The 24,575-nt window shown below is 46.3% G+C and overlaps 1 protein-coding gene across 1 annotated transcript in view; it reads left to right on the top strand.

The window, feature by feature from the left end:
• Positions 1 to 24,575, top strand: part of SNX31 (sorting nexin 31) — a 71,191-nt gene that overhangs the window by 22,373 nt on the left and 24,243 nt on the right. Inside the window, exons 5-8 of the mRNA XM_043601477.1 lie at positions 10,304 to 10,414; positions 14,498 to 14,588; positions 15,549 to 15,636; positions 19,372 to 19,441. Coding sequence (XP_043457412.1) covers positions 10,304 to 10,414; positions 14,498 to 14,588; positions 15,549 to 15,636; positions 19,372 to 19,441 — 360 coding nt within the window. The remainder of the gene's footprint in view (positions 1 to 10,303; positions 10,415 to 14,497; positions 14,589 to 15,548; positions 15,637 to 19,371; positions 19,442 to 24,575) is intronic.

The following is a 24,575-nucleotide window of genomic DNA, read 5'->3' as shown; positions in this document are numbered from 1 at the left end:
TTACTTCTTCCTTACCGGTTTGGATGCCTTTTATTCCTTCCGCTTGTGTGATTGCTGTAACTAGGACTTCCAGTTCTATGTTAAACAATAGTGTACATCCTTGTTTTGTTTCTGATCTTAGAGGAAAAGCTCTCAGTTTTTCACCATTGAGTATGATGTTTGCTGTGGGTTTTTCTTATGTGGCCTTTATTATGTTGAGGTGTGTTTCCTCTAAACCTACTTTGTTGAGAGTTTTTATCATGCATGGGTGTTGTACTTTGTCAAATGCCTTTTATGCACCTGTTGAAACGATCATTTTTTTTATCCTCTTATTGATGTAATGTATCACATTGGATGATTTGCTAATATTGAACCACCCTTGCATCCCAGGAATAAATTCCACTTGACTGTGATGAATGATTTTTTTTAATGTATTGTTGAATTGGGTTTGCTAATATTTTGTTGAGGATTTTTTGCCTCTGTGTTCGTCAGGGATATTGTTTTCTTTTTTAGTGGAGTCTTTATCTGGTTTTAGTATCAGGGTAATGCTGGCCTCATTGAATGAAGTTGGAAGCTTTCCTTCCTCTTCTATTTTTTGGATTAGTTTGAGAAGAGTAGGTATTAACTCTTCTTTAACTATTTGGCAGAATTTGTCTATGAAGTCATCTGGCCCTGGATTTTTGGTTTGGGGGAGGCCTTTTTTTTGTTTGTTGGTTTGTTTACTGATTCAGTTTCATTAATGGTAATCAGTCTGTTCAAATTTTCTTTCTTCCTGATTCAGTTTTGGGAAGTTATATGTTTCTAGCAATTTATCTATTTCTTCTAGGTTGTCAAATTTGTTGGCATATGATTTTTCCTACTATTCTCTTATAATTGTTTGTATTTCTGTGATGTTGGTTATTTTTCCTATTTCATTTCTGATTTTGAGTCTGTCTTCTCTGAGTCTGGCTAAAGATTTATCAATTTTATTGATCTCTGAAAGAACCAGCTTCTGGTTTCATTGATCTTTTCTATCTTTTTTTTTTTTTTTTTTTAAGTTTCCATTTCATTTATTTCTGCTATAAACTTTGTTACTTCCTTTCTTCCACTGCTTTTGGGTTTTGGGTTTTGTTCTTCTTTTTCTAGATCCTTTAGGTGTAATGGTTAGGTTGTTTATTGAGATTTTTCTTGTTTCTTGAGGGAGACCTGTATGGCTATAAACTTTCCTCTTAGAACAGCTTTTTCTGTATCCCAAAGATTTTGGACTATTGAATTTTCATTTTCATTTGTCTTCATGTATTTTTTTGTTTTCATCTTTGATTTCCTGGTTGAACCACTCATTGTTTAGTAGCATGTTATTTAGTCTCCATGTATTTGTATTCTTTTCAGATTTTTTCTTGTGGTTGGTTTCTAGTTTCACAGGATTGTGGTTGGAAAAGATGCATGGTATGACTTTGGTCATTTTGAATTTGTTGGGACCTCTTTTGTGGCCTAACATATCACCTATTCTAGAGAATGTTCCATGTGCACTTGAAAACAATGTGTATTCTGCTGTTTTAGGATGGAATATTCTGAATATATCTGCTAGATCCATTGGATCCAGTGTGTCATTCAAAGGCACTGTTTCCTTATTGATTTTCTGTTTACATAATCCTATCGATTCATGTAAATAGGGTATGAAAGTCCTCTACTATTATTGTATTACTATCAATTACTTCCTTTATGTTTGTTATTAGCTACTTCATGTATTTGGGTGTTTTCATGTTGGGGGCATAAGTATTTACACTTGCTATATCTTGTTGTTCTCTTTATGATTGTGTAGTGTCCTTCTTTGTCTCTTGTCACAGTCTTTGTTTTAATTTGTTTTGTCTCATATAAGTATTGTTACCCCAGCTTTCTTTTCACTTCCATTTGCATGATAATGTATCTCTGTCCCTTCATTTTCTTTTTTTTTAATTTTTTTTTTAACGTTTATTTATTTTTGAGACAGAGAGAGACAGAGCATGAACGGGGGAGGGTCAGAGAGAGGGAGACACAGAATCCGAAACAGGCTCCAGGCTCTGAGCCGTCAGCACAGAGCCCGACGCGGGGCTCGAACTCACGGACCGCGAGATCATGACCCGAGCTGAAGTCGGCTGCCCAACCGACTGAGCCACCCAGGCGCCCCTGTCCCTTCATTTTCAATCTGTACGTGTCTTTAGGTCTGAAATGAGTCTCTTATAGGCAGCATAGATGGGTCTTGTTTTTTTTATCCATTCTATCATTCTGAGCCTTTTGATTGGAGCATTTAATCCATTTACATTCAAAGTCATTGTTGATAGCTCTATACTGACTGCTATTTCGTTACTTGTGTTATGGTTGTTTTTGTAGTTCTTCTCTGTTCTTTCTTCTCTTAGTTTCTCCTAGTTTACTGACCTTCTTTAGTGATATACTTGGCCTCCTTTTTCTTTATTTTTTGCCCATTACTAGCTTTTAAATTGTGGTTACCATTATGTTCCTATACAACATCTTACACATGTAGCAGTCTATGTTAAATTAATGGTTGTTTAAGTTTGAACCCATTCTAAAAGCACCAAATTGTTACTCCTCTGTCTCCCACATTTTAGGTATATGGTGTCATATTTCACATGCTTTTAGTTTGTGAATCCACTGACTTATTTTTATAAATATAGTTAATTTTACCGCTTTTGTGCTTCCTAGTTTTATCATTGCTGCTTGTGGTCTTCTGTTTCCACTCAAAGAGTCCACTTTAACATTTCTTTTCAGGCTGGTTTAATGGTCTTGAATTCCTTTAACTTTTGCTTGTCTGAAAAACTCTCTCTTCTTCTATTCTAAATGACAGCCTTGCTAGATAGAGTATTCTTGGTTGCAGATGTTTCCATTTCAGCACTAATAATACATTATGCCACTCCCTTCTGGCCTGTGACGTTTCTGCTGAAAAATCAGCTGATAGCCTTATGGGGTTTCCCTTTTATGTAACTATCTTCTCTTCTCTTGCTGCCTTTAAAATTCTCTCTTTATCACTACTTTTTAATTTTAATTACTACGTGTCTTGGTGTGGACCTCCTTGGGTTGATTTTTGTTGGGGGCTCTCTGTACCTCCGCATCTGGATGTCTGTTTCCTTCCCCATATTTGGGAAGTTTTCAGCTATTATTTCTTCAAATAATTTTTCTGCCCCTTTTTACTCTCTCCTCCTTCTTGGATCCCTATAATGCGAATGTTATTATGCTTGATGATATGCTGAGTTCCCTTAATCTTTTTTCATTTTTTATTATATTTTCTCTCTTTCCTGTTCAGCTTGATTGCTTTCCATTACTCTGTCCTCCAGGTCACTGATCCATTCTTTTGCTTCATCTAGTCTACTGTTTATTTCCTCTAGAGTATTTTTAATTTCAGTTTCCGAGTTGTTCTTCTCTGGTTGGTTCTTTTGTGCATTTTCTCTCTCTTTGTCAAGGGTCTTACTGTGGTCCTCCATGCTTTTCTCAAGTCCATTGAGTATCTTTAGGACCATTACTTTAAATGGTCCTATCTTTAGGACCATTACTTTATTTTATTTATTTTTTTTTTTTAATTTTTTTTTTTTTAACATTTATTTATTTTTGAGACAGAGAGAGACAGAGCATGAACGGGGAAGGGGCAGAGAGAGAGGGAGACACAGAATCGGAAGCAGGCTCCAGGCTCTGAGCCATCAGCCCAGAGCCCGACGCGGGGCTGGAACTCACGGTCCGTGAGATCGTGACCTGAGCTGAAGGCGGACGCTCAACCGACTGAGCCACCCAGGCGCCCCGGACCATTACTTTAAATGGTCCTACCGTTTCACTTGTAATACATTTTACTTGTAATGCTTGTAATACTTTACCTGTCCTAGGGCATTTTACTTACCTCTATTTCTTTTAGCTCTCTGGATGTGATTTTGTCCTTGTCTGTTTCATTCGGGACATTTCCCTCTGTCTCTTCATTTTGTGAACTCTCTGGGCCTGTTTCCGTGTGTTCAGAAAGTCAACTACGTCTGCTCTCGAAAGTAGTGGCATTGTGAAGAAGAGGGCCTGTAGTGCTCTGCAGTGCAGTGTTCCCTGTTCAGCTGAACCTTGTGTGTCAGGGATATCTGTGTGTGTTATGTGCACCCTGCTGTTGTGGCTGAGCCACGTTAGCCTTCAGTACGGTTGTCTGTAATGGCTCTCTTTGCCTGTTGTGGGCAGGGTTTGATCTCTGTGTTGTTACTGGGCCAGTCTGGGGTCGCCTTGGGCTTCAGTTGGCGCAGGCCAAGCACTTGCCAGAGCTGTGGTGGCACGAGACTGCAGAGCATTCTCCCTGCGATTGTCCCCTGAGAGCTTTCATTGGTGGGCAGGATCTGCAGTCAGGGCCCGTTGTCTGCCACCATCGCGCTGCTGGGACTGCAGTGCAACTTGGGCGGGGGGGGGGGGGGGACTCAAATTGAGATGGTGCTGACCCTTGTCAGGGGTGGTTGCACACTGCCATGCTTGGTGTGCCGCTTGGAATGGACTACTGATAGTGTGCTGGAAAGTGTGAGTCTACAGGAGAACACGGGGACGGGGTGCACAGTGTTAGAAAGGTTTGTGCTGGTCTGCTTCAGGAGGAGGTCAGGGTGGAGGGGGCAGGTCTGCAGGAGAATGTGGGGAGGCACGCTGCTAGTAAGCTAGGTGGAGAGTATTTGTGCTGTGCTTATTCCTGCAGGTGTCCGTGTATCTTGGCTGGGGAGAGGGAAGGGAAATGGTGCCTACCAGCCTCTTTGTTTCTTGGACAAGTCTCCCAAAGACCCCTGCCCCTCCAGCGCAGGCATGAAGATTAACAAACACATCTCTCTCCCGTACACCCAGGTGTTTTTCAAACGCTGCTTCTGTGCTGTATCTCAGCAGGGCAGTATATTATGCTGTTTCTTTAAGGGCCAGGATTTAGTTTCCATCATCCTCTGACTCCCCCAGAGCCAAGCCCGCTGATTTGTAAAGTTTCAAGTGTTAAAAGCCCCACGGGTGATAAGAACTCATGAAGTTAGGCCCCTATGGTTTTCAAAGCCAAATATTATGGGGATTCATCTTCCCAGTGTGCTGACAGCACAGAGCCCGACGTGGGGCTTGATCTCACAAACCGTGAGATCATGACCTGAGCCAAAATCAAGAGTCAGACGCTTAATCGACTGAGCCACCTAGGCGTCCCAAAACCTCTGTAATTTCTTGAGTGTTGGGGGTAATCGGAGTGCCTTACACAAAGCTTCCGATATTATAAGCCTCTCGAATCTCTGGAAAGATCACTGTGTCTTGTTGCGTGCTAATGAGAAGACTGGTGGCTGGGGGCTCCTAGGTCGCTTCAAGATGGGGATTGGTGGAAAGCATAGTTACAGGGTTGGGATTTCCAGCCCCACCCCCTGGTCTACAGGGGAGAAGCGCAGGGAAATTGAGTTGTTAATCACACGTGATGAAGCCTATGTGGTAAAGTCTCCATAAAAGTCCCTAAACTGGGGGGTTTAGAGAGCTTTGGAGCTGGTGAACATGCTCGGTGCGCCTGGAAAGGGCATGGAAGCTCTGTGCTCCTTTCCACATACCTTGCCCTAGGCACCTCCTCCATTTGGCTGGTTGTGGGTCGTTTCCTTTCTAATAAGTGGGCAATAGTAGGTAAAAGGAGCTTTCCTGCGTTCTGTGAGCCGTTCTAGAAAACTACCAATCCTGAGGAGGGTGTTGTGGGCACTCCTGATTTCTAGCCAGTTGGCCAGAAGTGTGGGAGGCCTAGATTTGCGACTGCCACCTGAAACCGGGGAGAGGAAGTCTTGTGGCACGGAGCCCTTAACCTGTGGGGTCTGTCCTAACTCCAGATAGTGTCAGAAGCGGTGTGAGTAGAGAGAAATTGTGTTTTTCCCTGGAGTGTCCTGTGGGCAGTGTAAGGCCAGCGTGGGTCGTATAGTGGCGAGCATGGCCGCCCTCTGTGAACAACGCAAGGACGTCGGAGCGTTTTACGCGAGGGAAGGACATTTTTAGATTTGCATTTTAAAACATCTCTCTGGCTCCAGGTGGCGAGTGCTTTGCAGTAGGGTAAGAATGGAAGCAAGGAGGCCATCACAGGAGCCGAGGGAGAAGAGGTGTGAGTTGGGTCTAAGGGGCTGGCAGCGGAGAAGAAAAGTAGACAGAGTCAAGAGATTGTGTAAGATGTAAAAATGACCCAACTCAGGCCTTCCTTGCTTCGATGTGAATGTTAAAATATCTTCCTATTTTCTTGAATCCTTCATATCTTATCTATTGGCACTACTTTTAATCAAAGGTACGTAACTTCCTCCTCATTTCTTCTGACAATAACAGAACAACACAGCTGCCATTTGAGTGTTTGCAGCGAGTGCCATTCCAACTTCCACATGTTGCTTCCTTGAATCTTGACCGCAGCCCTGCGAGGTGGGCACTATTACCGCCCTTATTTTAGAGCAGAAGGAATGAGGAATACCGGGGGCAAATAGCCTCTCCAGGCTTACATAAGGTCACATGGGGCAGGTGTAGCAGCTGGGCTTGGAACCCATTTCTTCACATGCTCCAGCCAAGTCCCTTGGTACCTGTGAGCAGATTACTGCGGCCAACTCTGAGTGTCCCCTACCCTCCAGTCTCTCTTCCTGCCCATTTTCACCACACTACCAGACAAGATCTTTCCATCACTCCGTTTCCATCCTTCTGCCTTCTTCTGCCTTTTTTTTTTTTTTAAAGGTTTATTTATTTTTGAGAGAGAGAGAACACAAGCAGGGGATGGGTGGGGGGGTGGGGGTGGGGGTACAGAGGATCTGAAGTAGGCTCTGTGCTGACAGCAGCGAGCCCGATGTGGGGCTCAAACTCACGAACTGTGAGATCACGACCTGAGCCGAAGTTGGACGCTCAACCGACTTAGCCACCCAGGTGCCCCCTTCCTTTTGCCTTTACAAAAAAATTTTTTTTTAATGTTTATTTATTTTTGAGACAGAGAGAGACAGAGCATGAACGGGGGAGGGGCAGAGAGAGAGGGAGACACAGAATCGGAAGCAGGCTCCAGGCTCTGAGCCATCAGCCCAGAGCCCGACACGGGGCTCGAACTCACGGACGGCGAGATCGTGACCTGAGCTGAAGTCGGCTGCTTAACCGACTGAGCCACCCAGGCGCCCCTGCCTTTTTAATAAAATCCTTAAGTGTCTGACTTCAGGGCCATCTATAATCTGACCTGCTCTCGCAATCCAATCTTTCTCACTTTTGTGGAGGAATTTAATAAAGGTATGCATTTATTTCATTTTAGCTGTTTATGTAATTTAGCTATCTTACCAGTCTGCAGTTTGGTCTGAGTTGGGAGCTGCACTGTGGTAATAAAAATTAATGCTAGGCTTTCCTTTAGAATCTTACCAAAAAGCAATAAAATTCTTTTCATTCATTTTGTGAGTGTTTTTCCCCTGAGGTAAGGGATGTTTGTGATTATAGGCCCCAGAACCCAAGAACCAACATCTAAGCAAAGGTATTCCTAGAAAGGGACTATTTGCAGCAATTATTCTGGGGGAGCCCATTACCCCTGACTACCTGTATCTCAGCTAAATATGGAGTCTTGGGGACCCTGCTGTGTTTCATCATCAATCAGTTATCATGACTGCAGGGGAACTAGGGAAATCTTCCAAAGGTCCCCTGGAAAGCAGAGGTGACGGAAGCGTGGCCTGAGGTCGTGTGGGAGCTCAGGGCCTGTGCTGTGGTGCAGGGAAACCAGGGGTTCTGACATTTTGTAGAAGAACTTGGAGTGATTCTCAAAGGATGCCGGGAAGCGGACGGTCCTGGCACCAGACTCTTGGAGGAAAAACCTGGTAAGAGGATCCGCGTTTGCTGATTCAGAGCCCAGTTCTGACAGGGAGGAGCCACAGGACTGTTTGAAAAGTGACAAATTCCTGTCACACAGACAGAAACCTATTGCATGCGGAGGGAGGCAGCATACCATGGTACCTCATGCTGGTGTAGAGGGTGGCGACATGGTAGTCATGTAACTTATCCAAATGTGGACGCTTTGAGAGTCAAAAAAGTGCTAGGAGTTACTCCATTTATATCGGACATTATAAAATGCAGGGCGGCTTCATAGAAATTCCTGGAACCATGAGAAATCTTTGTCCTCTTTGTGTACACATGGAAAGAGAACAGGCCCTCTGCTGTCCCTTCTCAAAAGGGGAGTAGTTCCATCACGAGGGACACAACCTCGTCCAGCTCTAATCACTTCCCAAAGGCCCCTTCTGCGCATCCCATCACACTGGAGGTGAGGGTCTCAGCACAGGCATTCAGGGGACGCCATAGCAGTGCTGGATGGGAGGCCTATTGTTGGGAATTCTTGGGTCCCTTATTTAGATCCCAGGCCTAGAGTCACGTGGAGCTGGTCTGGAATCCTGCCTCTGCCATTCCCTAGCAATGTGTCCTCCGGCAAGTTATTTAACCTTCGTGAACTTTTACTCATCTGACGAAGGGGGATTAATACGCGTATCTGTCTCAAGGCATTGCGACGAGAGTTAGATGAGTTACCCTATGTGAAGCCGTTGGCACAGAGCACAATTATGAGTATCACGCGTCATCAATATATTTGTCCATAATAAATATATGCATATTTATTCATAACTGATATACTATGTATACATGCTGCCTAAATGTGTAGATATTCATAAACATGGGGGGGGGCAACCCTTTGAATTTGGAAAATAGCAGATTTCCTCTTCTAAAGTGTTTAGATTCAGAATCGTAGAAACTTAGTAATTATAACACATGGCGGGCGGCGGCGGGCGGGGGAGGCAGGTGGGTCGTTAAAATTTAAAGACAAAGCTTGCCCTTTGATAACACAATTCAGAAAAATGAGCCTGTCGCTAATGTAACTGGCCGGCTGAGGTACCTGGGCAATGCAGTTGTGCTGAGTCTCCCAGGAGCCTGTAAAACCTGAAATGTTATCTGTGGATGTAGGGAGGGTGAGGAAAAGGGAGGTGTTGCCTGTTGAGGGGAAAGGTCCCACTTGGTCAGCTTGCCTGAGCCCAATTCTGTGATCTGCAAACAATCTTACAATTGGTCATTTGGTTCTTCTCTCCCCGCCTGGTACCAGGAAGGCGGTAACCTAGGCTGGGTGCACATTGTCTTGGCACTAAGAGGAGATTACCCTCCACCCCTCTGTATTACTAATATTCTGACTTGTATAGTAGGCTTAGAACACAGAAAATGATTTGAGTGACTCTCGTCTCCATTCTCCCCAGGAGAATACGTAACCACTGCCATTCTCAATGCCCAGGAGAGAAGTGAGCTCCTTGCCTACAGTGAATGTGTTGGTGCATTCGGGTTTAATCCTGTTGTAGAGTTGGGATGAGAGAGGCTCTGCCCTGAATCAGCCTCCCAGAGATGAGGCAGTCCTGCGGACCCACAGCATCCCATTTGGGAGGTGCTGAAAACAGCCTTCTGCCAGATGCAACTGCCCCGCGAGGCTCAGCTGAGCGGCCACTGGCCGTGCCTCCCCCTGGGGTCCCCCGCTCTGTGGTCACTGAACATCAACTCCAGCTTCACACTTTCCTCCACTCTGAAGGCTTTCCAGTGTCTCTAGCCTGTCCTTGACATTCCAGAACATTTCATCCAAGAGCTTCACAGGTCCCCAGATTTGCAGTAGTCTCTAGCACATAGGTATCCCCTTGCAGAATGCATAAATGTTAGCAAAGTAGGGCTGAGCTGGGAGTGCTGGCCCTCAGGTGGATGCTTACTCACCTGATACTGACATCCTTCTTCATTCAGAAGACTTTTTTTTTTTAATTTTTTTAAAGTTTATTTGTTTATTTTGAGACAGAGTGAGTGAGCAAGGGAGGGGCAGAGAGAGAGGGAGAGAGAGAGAATTCCAAGCAGGTTCCACACTGTCAGTGAAGAGCCCAATTCGAGGCTCGAACCCACAAACCATGAGATCGTGACCTGAGCCGAAATCAAGAGTCAGACGCTTAACCAACTGAGCCCCCCAGGCGCCTCCATTCAGAAGACTTTTATGGGACTTTTAGGGATACCTGGAAATATTCAAAGTGAAAATTAAAATCTGAGATTCCCCAGGGTCAGGTGGATGATTTTATCAAAAGCTTTTTTTTTTTTTTCCTAAAATGGATGCCTTGTTTATTTGAAAATTATTCAAGCGGCATGTCATTGCTTTGTCTCGGCCCCTCCACACCCCTCCTCACCCCAACACATCCATCAAAACACCATCCCCCAAATCTCTGCAGTCAGCTCTGTGTGTTTCTGGGTAATGTATGCCCTGAGGGTCCAGGTAGAGGAAGCTACTGACTTTTCCTGCTCTGTGTACCCCATTGAAGGGACTGGGGGGCTCACTGTGCTTTCCCTTTGCTTGCAGGACACATTTAGCATCACGATCAAGACAGCGGCTCTGGACATATTTCTGCCTGATGGAAGGAATATTCAAATCGAAATTCTAACATCAGATACTGCTGAAAGAGTTCTAGAGGTAAACTTTGTCTGAACTCCAGCTCCAGAACTGAATTCAGGAATCATTCTGTTTGAGGGCAGGGACTAGGATAAGGTTACCTTCCAGAAGCTTCCTGCCTATCATTTTACTCTGGATGATGTATCTGTAGAGAGGCTGGATTTTCTGGGAGACTGACCAAGGAATCTGAGCTACAACTTATCTTCCCGGGCATCTTTGGTTTTGCTCTCCCCGTGGGCATCAACTTCCCAGACGTCTTTTAGGCCCTTCCTAATACGGCTGTCAGTTTTCTGGGACTCAGCCAAAGATGTGCCCTGGAGATATGCCAAGTGCTTTATTATGGGATGCCCTCATGGTTGGGAGCAGGAAGGGGAGTGGAGTCCAGATGAGTCTGAAACAGGCTGTATCCAGGTAGGCTGGTGACAGGTTCTGGCAGAGGGACAGCAGATTTCTCGAAGGCTGGAGTAATTGTCCCTCCTGTCCCACAGGAAACCAAAACTCCAGCAGGTCTAATTCTGCATCCAGAGGGCCAGACCTGAGTTTAAGTTGGTTCTGTGAGGACTCTGAAGACAAGACACAGAGACTGTCCGCCCCGTCTTTAGATGTGGCTAATACCAGCTCTGTCCCTGGGGCCTTTCCTCCCTACCCTGGGTTTCAAGGGAACACCAGCTTCTCACACCCGCATACTGCTCCCAGGTCCTTTTTCTTTGGAGGGTGTTAGTTCTAATCCTCTAGAGAAGTATGTGTGGGAAAATATAGTTATAAACAGGTGGAAGTGATAAAGTTTCTACGGGCCTTCCCAAGGACAGAATGTTCTTGCGCTGGGGACATGGTACCTGACACCTTCTAGGTAGGAAATGAGCCATCCCTGTTGGGCTCCCAGCCCTGAAGCCCACCTTTACCTGAGACCATGGGGTGGGGGAGCCTCCTCCCTGAAACACGGCTCCTCTTTCCAGCCTGGAGGCTCAAGAAGGCCCATGCCCTCCTGGCCTCCAAAGAGCAGTTTTGTCCCCAGGCTAGGAAACATCCCTTCTCTGGGGTCTTTGCTCTGCCCAAAAGTGATCATTTTTGACCTTCCTTCCTAGGAAAGTCACTGCACACAACCTTTTTTGGCTCCTGTATTGCTGGCCTCGTTGAATGAGATCTGCAGCCACCTCATTGCTGAGGCCATCCATTGAGAAGTTACCCTAGGGTCCCCCTCCGTCACCCCCTGACCCCCAAATCCTACTAATCTTGTGCCCCAAGTCTTTCTCCTGATAATTCCTGTCTCCCCATTTCCTCCCCTCCATCCTTATCCTCGTTCGAGCCCTCATCTCTCAGCTAGATTTCGATAGCAGCCTCCAAACTAGTCCCTGCTTCCAGTCTTGCCAACCTTCTATCCTGGCTTCCAGAGTGATATCTCTAAAAAAGCATCAAAGGCCCTTGCTGCTTAATGCCTCAGGGGATTTATCCCCCAAAGCCCCCCAAACACAAAAACATGGTTCCGTAAATTGCCTTCCCAGGACCTGCACAGTGGGAGGCTGACATAGCGAAGGAGGAGGGCAGTAAGTCTATGGTTCCACAATACCAACTCTTTTCCCCAGTTTCTCTCGTAACAAGGAGCAGAAGTTTAACAATGTACGTTCGTGATCTCAGACAATTACACCTTCCCCGTTCTAATCACACTGACTTGTGAGACATTCAAACCCCAGACACTGACATCATTAGCATCAAATAAGTTTACCTGGAGGTGAGCAGGTACCAAAGTGAGCAGTTGGCCAGGCAGACATGTGACTTCTCTTCCAGGGGCTGGGAGATTCTCCAGCTTGCATAAAAATATAATTTAAATTTTGTAATTGAGAATCATTTTTGTGGTGGTGGGGGGGGGCTGAGTGACTCGGTGAAGTGTCCGACTTTGGCCCTGGTCATGATCTCATGGTTCATGGGTTCAAGCCCTGCTGTCAGCCCAGAGCCTACTTTGGATCCTCTGCCCGACCCCCCCCTCCCCCCCGCCCCTCCTCCACTTGTTCTCTCTTTCCCCGCCCCCCCAAAAAACCTTAAAAAAATCATTGTTTACATCTCCTCAAGCATACTTTCCTCCACCCTCCACCTCCCTGCCATCCTGCTGGGTTTCTTAAGGACCAGCAACAAGATGAAATCTCTTTTGGGGGTTTTACACATTTGTGCTAACGTGGTTTTACTGATGGTGCTTCTGTTTTGAAATCTCCTTAACGTTTGCTAAGAAGACAATATCATTGTGTCTCTTTTTTGTCCATGCTTACTCCTCTCGAAAGAAGGTACGTGTGTTTATGTCCTTATAAATGAAAAGGGCTTCTCCATTCTTTTCCCTACTCCTTTATCTGCCCTAGCATGTAAGCTTGCTGGTTTTCCCTGAACGGATCCGAGAAGAGAGTAATCAGTCCGAAGGGACGTGGCTCATCCTCTAGGAAAAGATGTCTTTGCAATCTGTTGCTTACCAGCACACACTCACCCTTGCACACACAGGGGCGCTGTGTTTGGTGTGGGGTGTCTGCAAGGGCATGGGGAAGGGTGAGATAGGAAGCAGGCGAACGGGGATGCGCCTTGAGTGAATGTCGTAAAACATTCCCAGGCCCTTCCTTATTTTCAAAGCCATGCCGAGCACACCCACTCATATCACGCACCTAGTAAGACTGCCTCGTGAGGCAATTTACAGATCTCTGACAAGAAAAGTGCCCCTTGGAGCCTGGTGTTTGTACGACTGCCACCTTGAGAACCCGGAGCCATGGTTAAAGCATCAGCTCACACCCCTGGCTGTGGAGGTGAAATCCTCGAGTGTTGCAGAGGTGATCTAGTGAATTCAGAGTGTGCAAGCAACGAAGTCACGCTGCAGCCCAGGCTTAAGTGGGGGGCGGGGGTGGGTGAGGAAGGGGAGAATCTGTGGTAGCATGGACATTCCTGCTAAGGAAAGGTGAGTGAATATAAAACATTATGACGTTACAGCCTCATGACCCGCTGGTAGAAATGAAACCGTGGGTGTTGAAATGAAAGCCGTTTGATGTAAAGGTCAGGAAGGAATAGGAAAGGAGAGCACCCTGTGCCTGGGATCCGAGGTTGCGCTGAGCAAATGGCGTGTAAATTAGACTTGACCGTCACAGGAGGCGCCAGACAGAAGGGGGCCGGGGCGGGGGGCGGGCAAAGGTGGCCAGTAGCTTGTACACTTTTCTATGGCAGCCAGTTGGCGGGAAACGTCCCTTCTCTGAGAATCCAGCCCGCAGGAAGGTAAATTGGGGTGAGGGCCCCAGGGGCAGGTATCACAGAAGGACAGATGTTCGTGGAGAATGGCTGCTGCCCTCCGGTGGATTATAACGACCAAACTATCTGGGAGATACATCCCTGTTCCAGGTGGGACAATCAGCCTCAGCGGAGGCCAGGTTCATGTCCATAGTGTTGGAGCTGATTTTTATTTTCTTCACCCTAATTTTTTTGATTTGTAAATTTTCTAAAATCAATGTGATCATTTTTAGATTCAGAAAAGATTCCCCTTTTTTAAAAGTTTTTATTTATTTATTTTCGAGAGCGAGCATATGTGGGGGAGGGGCAGAGAGAGAGAGGGAGACAGAATCCTAAGCAGGTTCTGAGCTGCCAGCACAGAGCCCGATGCGGGTCTCGAACCCGCAAAACCACAAGATCTTGATCTGAGCCGAAACCAAGAGTCAGCCACTTAACCGACTGAGCCGCACAGGCGCCCCTGGAGAAGATTCCTTTTAATGTCTGCAGCCCATTAAAGCACTCTCTATTGATGTTTACAGGCAATTTCTTTTTCTTTTTTTTTTTTTTTTAACATTTATTTATTTTTGAGACAGAGGGAGACAGAGCATGAGCGGGGGAGGGGCAGAGAGAGAGGGAGACACAGAATCTGAGACAGGCTCCAGGCTCTGAGCTGTCAGCCCAGAGCCCGATGCGGGGCTTGAACTCACGGACCGCGAGATCATGACCTGAGCCGAAGTCGGACGCCCAACCGACTGAGCCACCCAGGCGCCCCTACAGGCAATTTCAAATTCTGCATATCATGGTAAGCATGGCGGACACTCTCCCAACTCCCCCCCCCCCCCACCCTTTTCTTGTCTTTGTTTATTTCTCAAGGTGGTGTCACACAAAATTGGACTGTGTCAGGAGCTCTTGGGCTACTTCGGCCTCTTTCTCATTCGGTTTCGCAAAGAGGGCAAGCTCTCTGGTAAGGAAAGAAGGAATGCAGGGCAGCCGGGAGATGGGGTTGGGCAGGCGTGGGCACGTGCTCAGCCCAGGGGATGCAGGAGATACCGCCGAGTAGGGGCGATGCGTGGTCCCTACTACTGTTCTCAGTAGTCCCTGGATCAAAAGTTGGGGGATGGGCGGTTGTGTCTGTGTTCAGGGTGAGCTGGGGATGAGCCACTCCAGAAAGCTAGCATGGACCAGAGCAAGATGTCAGGCCCTTACCAGTAACTGCACTTGGCTCTTGTGCCTGCCCTGGTCCCAGTCCTAATGTCTGTCTCACCTTTACCCTTATGGCCTGGCTGCTGGCCACCAGCCATGCCCCGGCCTCCCTCTGGAGTGCTGGACTTCGGATGTCAGGACATCCCATCACGCTATCGCTTCTCCTCATTAAGGAATGTTTGCTATAAAATGTGGATGCCATAAATAAGTTCTCAGATTCTTAAAAAACGTAAGGAGTTAGTGAAAGACGACAGTGTGGTCCACATGGCTTTTGCTTTCCTCTACAGTGCATTTCTAGGTATTACAAGCTATTTAGTTGTGAAATGGTATCAATTATCTGAATGCCATTTACACATGTTCTCAAGAAGCTGCAGGGAAGTGGTTTTGAGTGGGAAGTTAAGGGGTTTGTGTGTTGGCTTCACCACTAAGATCTGTGGTGTGCTGGCGGAGGCACTAGACCTCTCTGGACCTCGGTTTCTTCATCTGTATTGCAGTGGAAAGTACCCCCTACGAACGGTGCTGCTGTTTTATGAGGGTGAAATGCTATTTATCATTTGGATGAATTTTGGGAAGTTAAAAATTACATACAAATGCGAGAGAATGTGATCAGGGTGATTTTATTCTTTCCAATGGCAACGCTTTATTGTCTCATTTCGAAGCCTCTGTATGTAAACTGTTTGTGCCGTTTCAACCAGGAAGACTCCCTTTCCCCTTTCTCTAGTCATGAAAAAACTGGCGGACTTTGAACTCCCTTATGTGAGTCTCAGAAGTGCTGGAATGGAAAACTGCAAGGTTGGACTCCGGAAGTGGTAAGCATTTGCGGTGATGGTAGATATTTGAGGATGTTTTCGGTTCCCGTTGAGATTTTGTCGGTCTCACCGGATCAGCTCACCACCTAACAGCTAGAGAGGGACCAGGAGCTTGCGGAAGGTTGAGAGGAAAGCAATAAAGAAGGGAGAGTGGGGAATGAACCAGACTATTTGTCCTAAAGAATGGGATGTTGAAGATAACTCCCACTGGTCTCCAGTAAGTACTTGAGGGATATTGTCACGAGGATGGTGGCCCTGAAGGTAAGTCTTGAAAAGCAAGTGCTGTTGGGGTGGGAATCAAAGCGGGAATTATGAGAAATGGCAGGTCACGGGCTTGCTTTGGAATGGATTATCAACTGTACTAATTGAAGGAATTTATTGATGATTACAAATAGGTGCAATTCATCTGTTGCGCTGTGGTGTTCCCTAAAGGCAAAGGGTGGACCCAGACAACTTGCAGTGAATTTGAACTCTTAAGTATTTGGCTTACATTCTTAAAGGATTCCAGTAACAAATGCGTATAAACCAGGGCCAGCCATGTTCGTAGACTGACTGAACACCTTGCAGAAAATACTATCCTTTCCCCCAGAAACAAGAAGCCCTATGGAAAGCGAACGAACAGAAAATAACAAGAAGCAGGACGCTTCTCTCACCCCACCCCGCCCCACATATATCCTACAATCTGTAGTCTCCAGTGTTTATTACCATGGCTGTATTGGGTTGCTTCTTTGGTTTACTCTCTCCCAGCCCAGCTATTCTGTAATCGGAGCACAGAGAGTATTAAAGAAAGGCATTTTGTAATCTAGGAATAGTAGTTATCTTGACCTCATGATGCCTTGTTTACAGCGCCAGTCTGTGGTTTTGGATTTTGGAAGGACATTCCTGGCAGGGCTAGAAGTTCATCTACTGCTATTCAAAAGTATTCTGAGAAACTGTCAAAATCTGTGGGGTGGAACCCTAAAAAGGCGAAAAGGAAAAACCCTTAGCAGTTCCATCTAGGTGTTTCTAGAGTAGCTGTTCTTCTAGAAGCTGATTAGTGTAACAAGTGGCTGAGCATGGTCGTTCCTAGGATCACAGTATGTGAGTCTAAATCCCAACCAACTCACTGGGTAGCTAAATAGCCTTAGCCAAGTTACTCAAGCTCAGTAAGCCTCAGTAAAACGGGAATAATAACAGGAGTCTAGCTCATATGATTAGTGTGAGGGTTAAAGAAAGTAATCCCACATGCTCAACAAATTTTGGTCTTGTTTCCTACTGTTATATTGAAGATAATAATAATTATAATAACAATAACAGCAGGAATCCCTGAGGCTTAGACTGCTTTGCTCATGGACTCTCCAGAGAACTTGAGATCAAAGGAGACCTGAGGACTCTGTCCCTTACCTTGAAGCCTTAATTGGTAATTGGGTTTTGCCCAGGTCTTCATTAAATAGGTATATTCTTTGGGCACCTGGGTGGCTCAGTCGGTTAAACTTCTGACTCTTGGTTTCAGCTCAGGTCATGATCTGGTGGTTCTTGAGATTGAACCCGATGTTGGGCTCTGCACGGACAGTACAGAGCCTGCTTGGGATTCTCTCCCTCCCTCTCTCTCTGCCCCTCCTGTGCTCACGCTTTCTCCTGCTCTCTCAAAATAAATAAATACAACTTAAAAAAAAAAAAAAGGTATATAGTAGATCATCAGCGTAAGATAAAATGTCACTCACACACCAGCATCTCGGATCCAGGCAGATGTCCTTTGCTAATGGGAACTGGGAAGGAAGGAGGCCCCCACTCCAGCTGTTAGAGCTGAGGGTCAGGTCACCCGAGGGGAAGAGCCTGGAGTAGGATCCTGAAGGGACCTGGTCATCTGTCCGGAAAAGTCTGAGTGGGAGCAGGGAGGCCAGCTTGGCTGCCGGGAGCTGTGGGATTCCACAAACATTGTGGCATTCCAGCAAACATTAGCCAGAGTTTTAGGGATTTTTCTGTCTGTGAATTCTCTGGTGCACCTCTCCAATTATGGTACAGTTCCTTCCAGATCAGAGGGAGGCTGCCCTGGCCTCTCAGAGCCCCAAGTGTGGGCTGGGTCCGGGGGCTCTCTAGCTCGGATTCAACAGTTGCTATTGTCAGTCATGGAGAACAGGGTGCCTACGCCGCGTGGGCAAATGAGCTAAATCGGACATAACTGCGCATGCTTCTCCCCGCCCCCCAGGAGGAAGGTGACCTTCAAGTACCATTTTCATCCTTTCCTGGTCCATGCCAATCCCATTGGTCTCTTAACCACACTCTCGTAAGTGCAGTGATTCGGCTTACCTCTGCCCTCAGATTGGTTTAGACCAGATGTGGCGCACCCTTTCCGGACCCTTTCTATCAATTCTTAGCAGCTCCTGTGCTCATACAGGAACTATGATTTCAGTTTAGCCTGGCGATTCTGGGCCCATTAGACAGACACGGAGCCCTGCTGTTTGCAAGTCACTTTGCAGAGTGGCAACTCCAAATAGGACACAGCCCCTATGTACCTGGCGCTAAGATCAACTTGATGAGAGCAGTGCTCAGGATGACTTTGGAGTGCTAAGGAAGCATAGAGGATGAAGTGGAAACCGTGAGGAGTGGGGACTGGAGGGGGGACACGAGGAGCCCAGGAGAGGCAGATGAGGCAGGGACGGAAGCTGGTAAGGGCACTGGTCTTCCAGGCAGAGGAGAGGAGAGAAAACACGGTTGGATGTCGAGTGCGACAGAGGAAGATGGGTAAGAGACAGAGCTGGAAATGAAAGGTAGGTGTCCCCTGACGGGCCAGGCCGTGGAAGGGAGCAAGATGAATGATCTAACTCCTGGGACCACGACAGTCCACAGGCTACTCAGGAAAGAGCCCTCAGGTTAGAACGCAGAGCCTGGGATTGAGGGGACGGGGCTGACGCAGAGGGCCTGACAAAGGGAGCAGTTCGGGCGACAGATGAGAGCAGCCTGGGTACAGGGTGGTGATGCAGGTGTGGGTTTGGGGCAACGGCGACACCAGGTACTATGGGGTGGGGAAAGGGCATGCGCACTTGGGGCCCGACAGTGGGGCAAGTGTGAACAGGGCCGTGGGCCATTCTCCCACAGCTTTATTGTTTGGCATCTTACTCTCAGAGCCCGCCAGACAAGAGCTTACAGTGTAAAGAAAGTAGGAGACAGAAAAAGCTAGGTGAGTAGAGGGCTGTTAGAAAGGGGGGCTCGTTTAAATATTTTTTTAATGTTTATTATTTTTTTTTAAACTTTTTTTAACGTTTATTTATTTTTGAGAGAGAGAGAGAGACAGAGCATGAACGGGGGAGGGGCAGAGAGAGAGGGAGACACAGAATCGGAAACAGGCTCCAGGCTCTGAGCTGTCAGCACAGAGCCCGACGCGGCGCTCGAACTCACGGACCGTGAGATCGTGACCTGAGCCGAAGTCGGCCGCTTAACCGACTGAGCCACCCAGGCGCCCCAATGTTTATTTATTTTTGAGAGAGGAGGGGGGAGGGGCAGAGAGAGAGGGGGACAGAGGATCCCAAGGCAGGCTCAGTGCTGACAGCAGAGAGCCCAACGCGGGGCTCAAACTCATGAACCGTGAGATCATGACCTGAGCTGAAGTCAGATGCTCACCCAACTGAGCCACCCAGGTGCCCCAGTGGGGGCTCGTTTAAAGCATAGGGGGCCACCACCTCAGAGAGCATGTGCTCCCAGGTGTGCTCATCGGCCGTGTCATATGAATGAACTTAATGCTCCTGAATTACACAGGTACATGGACCCATCCCTCGACTCCATGCTGATGGACTGCACAGCAGCCGTAGATTTGATCCATATGCAGGTAAGGGTGACCAAGGACTCTCAAAACACCATGTGTTATTGACCATTTGGGACGGAAACCATTAAAAAAAAAATTGTGATAGTTAAGAATTCTACCTCCATAACTAGAATAGGCAAATTCACAGAGACAGAAAGTCCAATAGAAGTTATTAGGGGCTAGGTGGCAGGGAGTTACTGTTTAATGGGTACAGAATTTTTGCTAGGGATGCCAGGGATGCTAAAAAAGTAGGTATAAGAGTGTTCATGGTTACACAACTTTATGAATGTTTTTAGTGCCACTGAATTGTACACTTAAAAATGGTTAAAATGAGGGGTGCCTGGGTGGCTCAGTTAAGCGTCTGACTTTGGCTCAGGTCATGATCTCACAATTTGTGGGTTCGAGCCCCATGTCGGGCTCTGTGCTGACAGCTCGGAGCCTGGAGCCTGCTTTGGATTCTGTGTCTCCCTCCCACTCTCTGCCCCTCCTCCCCCACCCCCCCCCTCAAAAAATAAATAAGCATTTAAGAAATTGTTTTAAATAAAAAAGTGGTGAAAACGACAAATGTTATATATATTTTACTACGGTAAAAAAAAATTTTTTTTAAGAAATAGAATTTAGAAAGAAAAAAAATTCTACCTCCATTTTAACCACCTCTCTGAGTTTTCTAGGTTGTCCCTGCGAATCTAGAAAGGTTGAGTCTAGAAAGGTTGTCCCTGCTAATCTAAAGCCACATGTGTTCCCATCTCATTTTAGCATAATCTTCTTTTTACCTGAGCCAACGAGTAGCATACTTGCCTCCAGGGCCTGCTTCATGGGCACATAGCCTGCTCAGAAGAACCCCACAATTGTTTAATATTTTGCTGTTGCCATCTTGATCCTTAATTTTGGAACAAGAGACCTCACATTTTCATTTTGCATTAGGCCCTGCAGATTACATTGGTGGTCCTGCCTACCCCTACCCCCTAACCCCCAGAAAGTACATTGAGAGTTTGGCCTCCTTTTTTTTTTTTTTTTTAAGGTTTATTTATTTTTGAGAGAGAAACAGAGTATGAGCCGAGGAGGGGCAGACAGAGGGAGACACAGAATCCTAAGCAGGCTCCAGGCTCTGAGCTGTCAGCACAGAGTCCGACGTGGGGCTCAAACCCACGAACCTCAAGATCATGGCCTGAGCCAAAGTCAGACACTTAACTGACTGAGCTACCCAGGCACCCCTGGCTTCCTTTCCCTTCCCTGATTCAGTGGTGAAGGTTCTGCTACGTGGTGAGGCGGTCACAGATGCTGCCTCTGTGATACCTCTCCATTTACCCCCCACCTCAGTTCTCCTGCCTCACCAGCCCCTTGCCACTACATACACTATGATTCTTCATGGAATGGGAGTTATCACTTTCACAGAGAGGCAAAGACAGAGTAGCAGTTTTCCCCTTTATATTCATAAAGCCAGAAATGACCACACTTCCAAATTTTCTTGTAAAGCAACCACCAGGGGCTTTACGTGCCCAGGGAGAGGGAACTGCTCAGTTTTTCACTAAGCTCTATGCAAAAGGACTGCCTGGCACAGGCCAAGAAGAACAGCTAAAGGCCAGAGGAATCACCAAATGCCTCAGAAGAAATAAAAGCAATGACCAGCCGGGGAAGGTCGGCATGGCCGGTTCACGCACCGTGCACAACTATCACAAGGCCCTGCGTCATAACTTAACTGGCAGTGTTTTTCCTTAGTGTCTCACAAAATCATGATATCAGAATCAAGGAGGTCTTCAATCGGACAAGCTAGAGCATCACTTGTGTCTATATCTCCCCCACTAGACCACCAGCCCCATGCAGGGACCTTGGCTTTTTCAGCACAGGGCAAAGCACCTGGGTGGGTGACCGAGCAGTCACAGGGAGCCCAGCAGCCAGCATGTCAGATGAGGAGTCACAGCCTAACTGCCCATTTCTCCTCATGTGACTTTTTAACAGGCCAAGGCAATCCAATAAATCATCTTCTCAAAGCTCTCCAAAATTCTAAGGAGCCAAATCAAAACATCACATATTGGATGTGCAATGGTCACCATTGTAGTTTCATGGCCAGTTTTGAGTTCATTTCTCGTCATACTTGGACCCATGTATAATCATGCTGAGTGTAATTAAAATCATGTTGTGTGAATGGGACCATACTTTACCATTTTACACGTTTACCGAGGCTCATCGCCGTCGCACCCTTGCTATTATAGTGCATTATTGGTTGCATCTGGTCTGTTTGATATCCCGTCCTTGGTGGAGGATGCATCACCTAATTCTGATATTGTTCTGGTGGGAAATAGTCTTTCTGGCCTGGTGATGAGAAGTAGGAACCCCCAGCATCACCGTAGGCATCGTATCTGTCTTCAACGAGGAGTTGTAAACCAGAGAGAAATGGACGGTGTTTCCTCTGCTGATAGCTGGGAAAAAAGATGGCTTCATGAAAAGCGCACGAATAGCAGTTTTGAAAATGCATTCTGGGGGCGCCTGGGTGGCGCAGTCGGTTAAGCGTCCGACTTCAGCCAGGTCATGATCTCGCGGTCCGTGAGTTCGAGCCCCGCGTCGGGCTCTGGGCTGATGGCTCGGAGCCTGGAGCCTGGAGCCTGTTTCCGATTCTGTGTCTCCCTCTCTCTCTGCCCCTCCCCCGTTCATGCTCTGTCTCTCTCTGTCCCAAAAATAAATAAACGTTGAAAAAAAAAAATTTTTTTTTAATTTTTTTAAAAAAGAAAATGCATTCTGTCCCTTGCTCTGTCACCGGCTGTCTCTCTCTGTGTCTCTCTGTTCACCCTTCCGAACTTTGAACTACAATGTCCCCCTGTTAAGTGATGGAAGGAACGGTTTCTAAGTTTTCTCTCAGCTTTACTAGACTGTTATTCAAACCACAGCTCTTCTCTTGCAAAGTCTTCAAAAAATTATAGTTGATGTTATGATTATCTGTGCCACTATCATCACCGTTGTTATTACTGAATCCAAGTGGGGGTACCGAGAAGTCAGCTCCGGGGAGTCAGGACCGTAACTGCTGCCTCTTTGGGGGAAACTTTTCTCAGTTCCCCTCGAAAGAAAATGCCTTCCTCCCTCTCTGCTCCTGAGTACTTGTTTGTACCCTCCATTAAGGGTGCTACTCACCCAGCCATGTAAATATCATTTACATATGTATTTGCCTAACTAGACTCTGAATGGCCCAGGGCAGACACTGTCCTGGGAGCTGAGGATATGTGAATATGTGAGGAGCAATCATCCTTTAAAAACATTAATGCAGAAAGTTCTTATGAATTCTTCTGATAAACAACAGTGCCATCATAATTATTAAGGGAAACGCTTTTGATTGTTCTAAAGCAGCTGTGCCCCATGGATGGATGTCCCAGGAGCCAATTGGACTCCTACACTGTTTCCCTTCTTTTATTTTAAATTTGAGTAGTATTAACAAAATGGGAGGTGGTAGATAAAAGTATAAATGTCTGGGTTTTCTAAAAAATACCGAGGCTTGGTCAATTCTGGGCCTGCATGTCAGCACCACTGGCCTATGTGGTAGCAAGGTGTCCCTTGCTCTAGGCAGGCTAACCCCGTAATGGGGCTCATGGCTTGGTGAAGGGAACATGGGCTGACCGTTAGCTTCCCCAGACCATCACAGCCTGGTGCCCTTGCACATGGCCCGGTCTACTCACACAGCCTTGGCCTAGCTGTGCCGTGCCTCAGCCAGCTAGAGCCCGGTACATGCCTTGCTCCCCACTTCTCACTGTTGTACCCTCTGCAGGGGGTGCTGGGGCATGTGTGATTGAAGCTCATGAAACCCATGGCTTAGGTGATTTCACTCGATTTTTAAAAATAGGTTCTACATAAGTTTCCAGCAGCCAGTCTTTGGGGAGCCATAGAACTGAGTAGAGCCATTCGTCTGAATTGGACTCTCTCATGGTTAGAGTGAGGCACTGTATGTGTTGTATTCGATGACTCGCGAGCCCATAATCAGGGTCAAGTCTTTTCAAAGGTAGTGAAACAAAAGCAGTTCTGTTCCTGCTGATGCAGGACATTTAAATCTCTGTATCTGAGAGTCCCAGGTCCCCTAATGGCAAATGACATATCTTCAGCTAGTACTTACTGTCGTGATTGCTGTTTACCTTCTTTATTTAGCTATACTTTCTCTTTGCTATCACTGCCGAGTGATAACAGTCCTTACAGGACTCTAACATCAAGCAGAATTCAGGAAAGGAAAGGTTCTAGGTGTCTAGGTCCAGTTTTGAGACTAGTTGGTGACCAGGGGTAAGTCTTGGTGTGCATAGCCGCCTACATACTCAGAATTCAGTAGCTTGGGCATAGAGACGCGGGTACAGTCGCCAAATCAGGGTTTTAACCCAACTCGTGCCACTTATTGCTGGGTTGTTTCGAAAGCCATAACCTCTCTGGACCTCAATTTACCCATCTATAGGATGAGGGGAATGTTCCTATCCCACAGACAATTTGCAAAGCTGAGAGAACCTATCTAAAACAGGTTCTCAACAAATATTTGTTATTTTTCTTTCTCTTCTCTAAATCCATTTCCTTGTCCCCCAACCTAAACAGCAAAATCAAAACTTTACTCATCTTCTCATTCTCCTGATGGAGATCAGGCGTAACCAGTGGAGCACAGAGACTTACATTCAGACCAAGGTATAAATGAGTGCCTGACTATTGGCAAAGAATTATTAAATGTTTGCTGTATGTAAGACCTTGGACAAGATACACTGAGGGGAAGGACTCAAGGTTTTCTCTTGAGGGCTTAACAGGCTAACTGAAGACCAATGGAAAACTTTCTGAAAGCCTGATAAATAAAAGCAACACAGGCTAATGGTACCAATTTAAATCCCATCGGCTCTACATGGAATTTTCGGTTTCCCCAAATCTTTGCCAGCCCTGAATATTATATATATTTTTTTAGTCTTTGCCAAGTTGAGAGGCAAAAAAAAAAAAAATTATCGATTACTAGTGAGGTTGAATATAGATTTAGAATTTGGAATTCCTTTTTGTCAATTGCCGATTCATATTCTTTGTCCATTTTCTTGTTGGGGATATTTACATTTTTCCTATTGCTTTATATAAATATCAACTCTTTTCCACATATGATGCGGTCATATTCTCTGGTTTGCCATTTGCTTCTTAGTTTTGTTCTTGATGGTTTCTATGC

The sequence above is a fragment of the Prionailurus bengalensis genome, chromosome F2 (genome assembly GCF_016509475.1).
Source record: "Prionailurus bengalensis isolate Pbe53 chromosome F2, Fcat_Pben_1.1_paternal_pri, whole genome shotgun sequence".
Lineage (NCBI taxonomy): Eukaryota > Metazoa > Chordata > Mammalia > Carnivora > Felidae > Prionailurus > Prionailurus bengalensis.
Note: the sequence above shows the minus strand (reverse complement) of the source record. Positions and strands in the feature narration are given on the sequence as shown.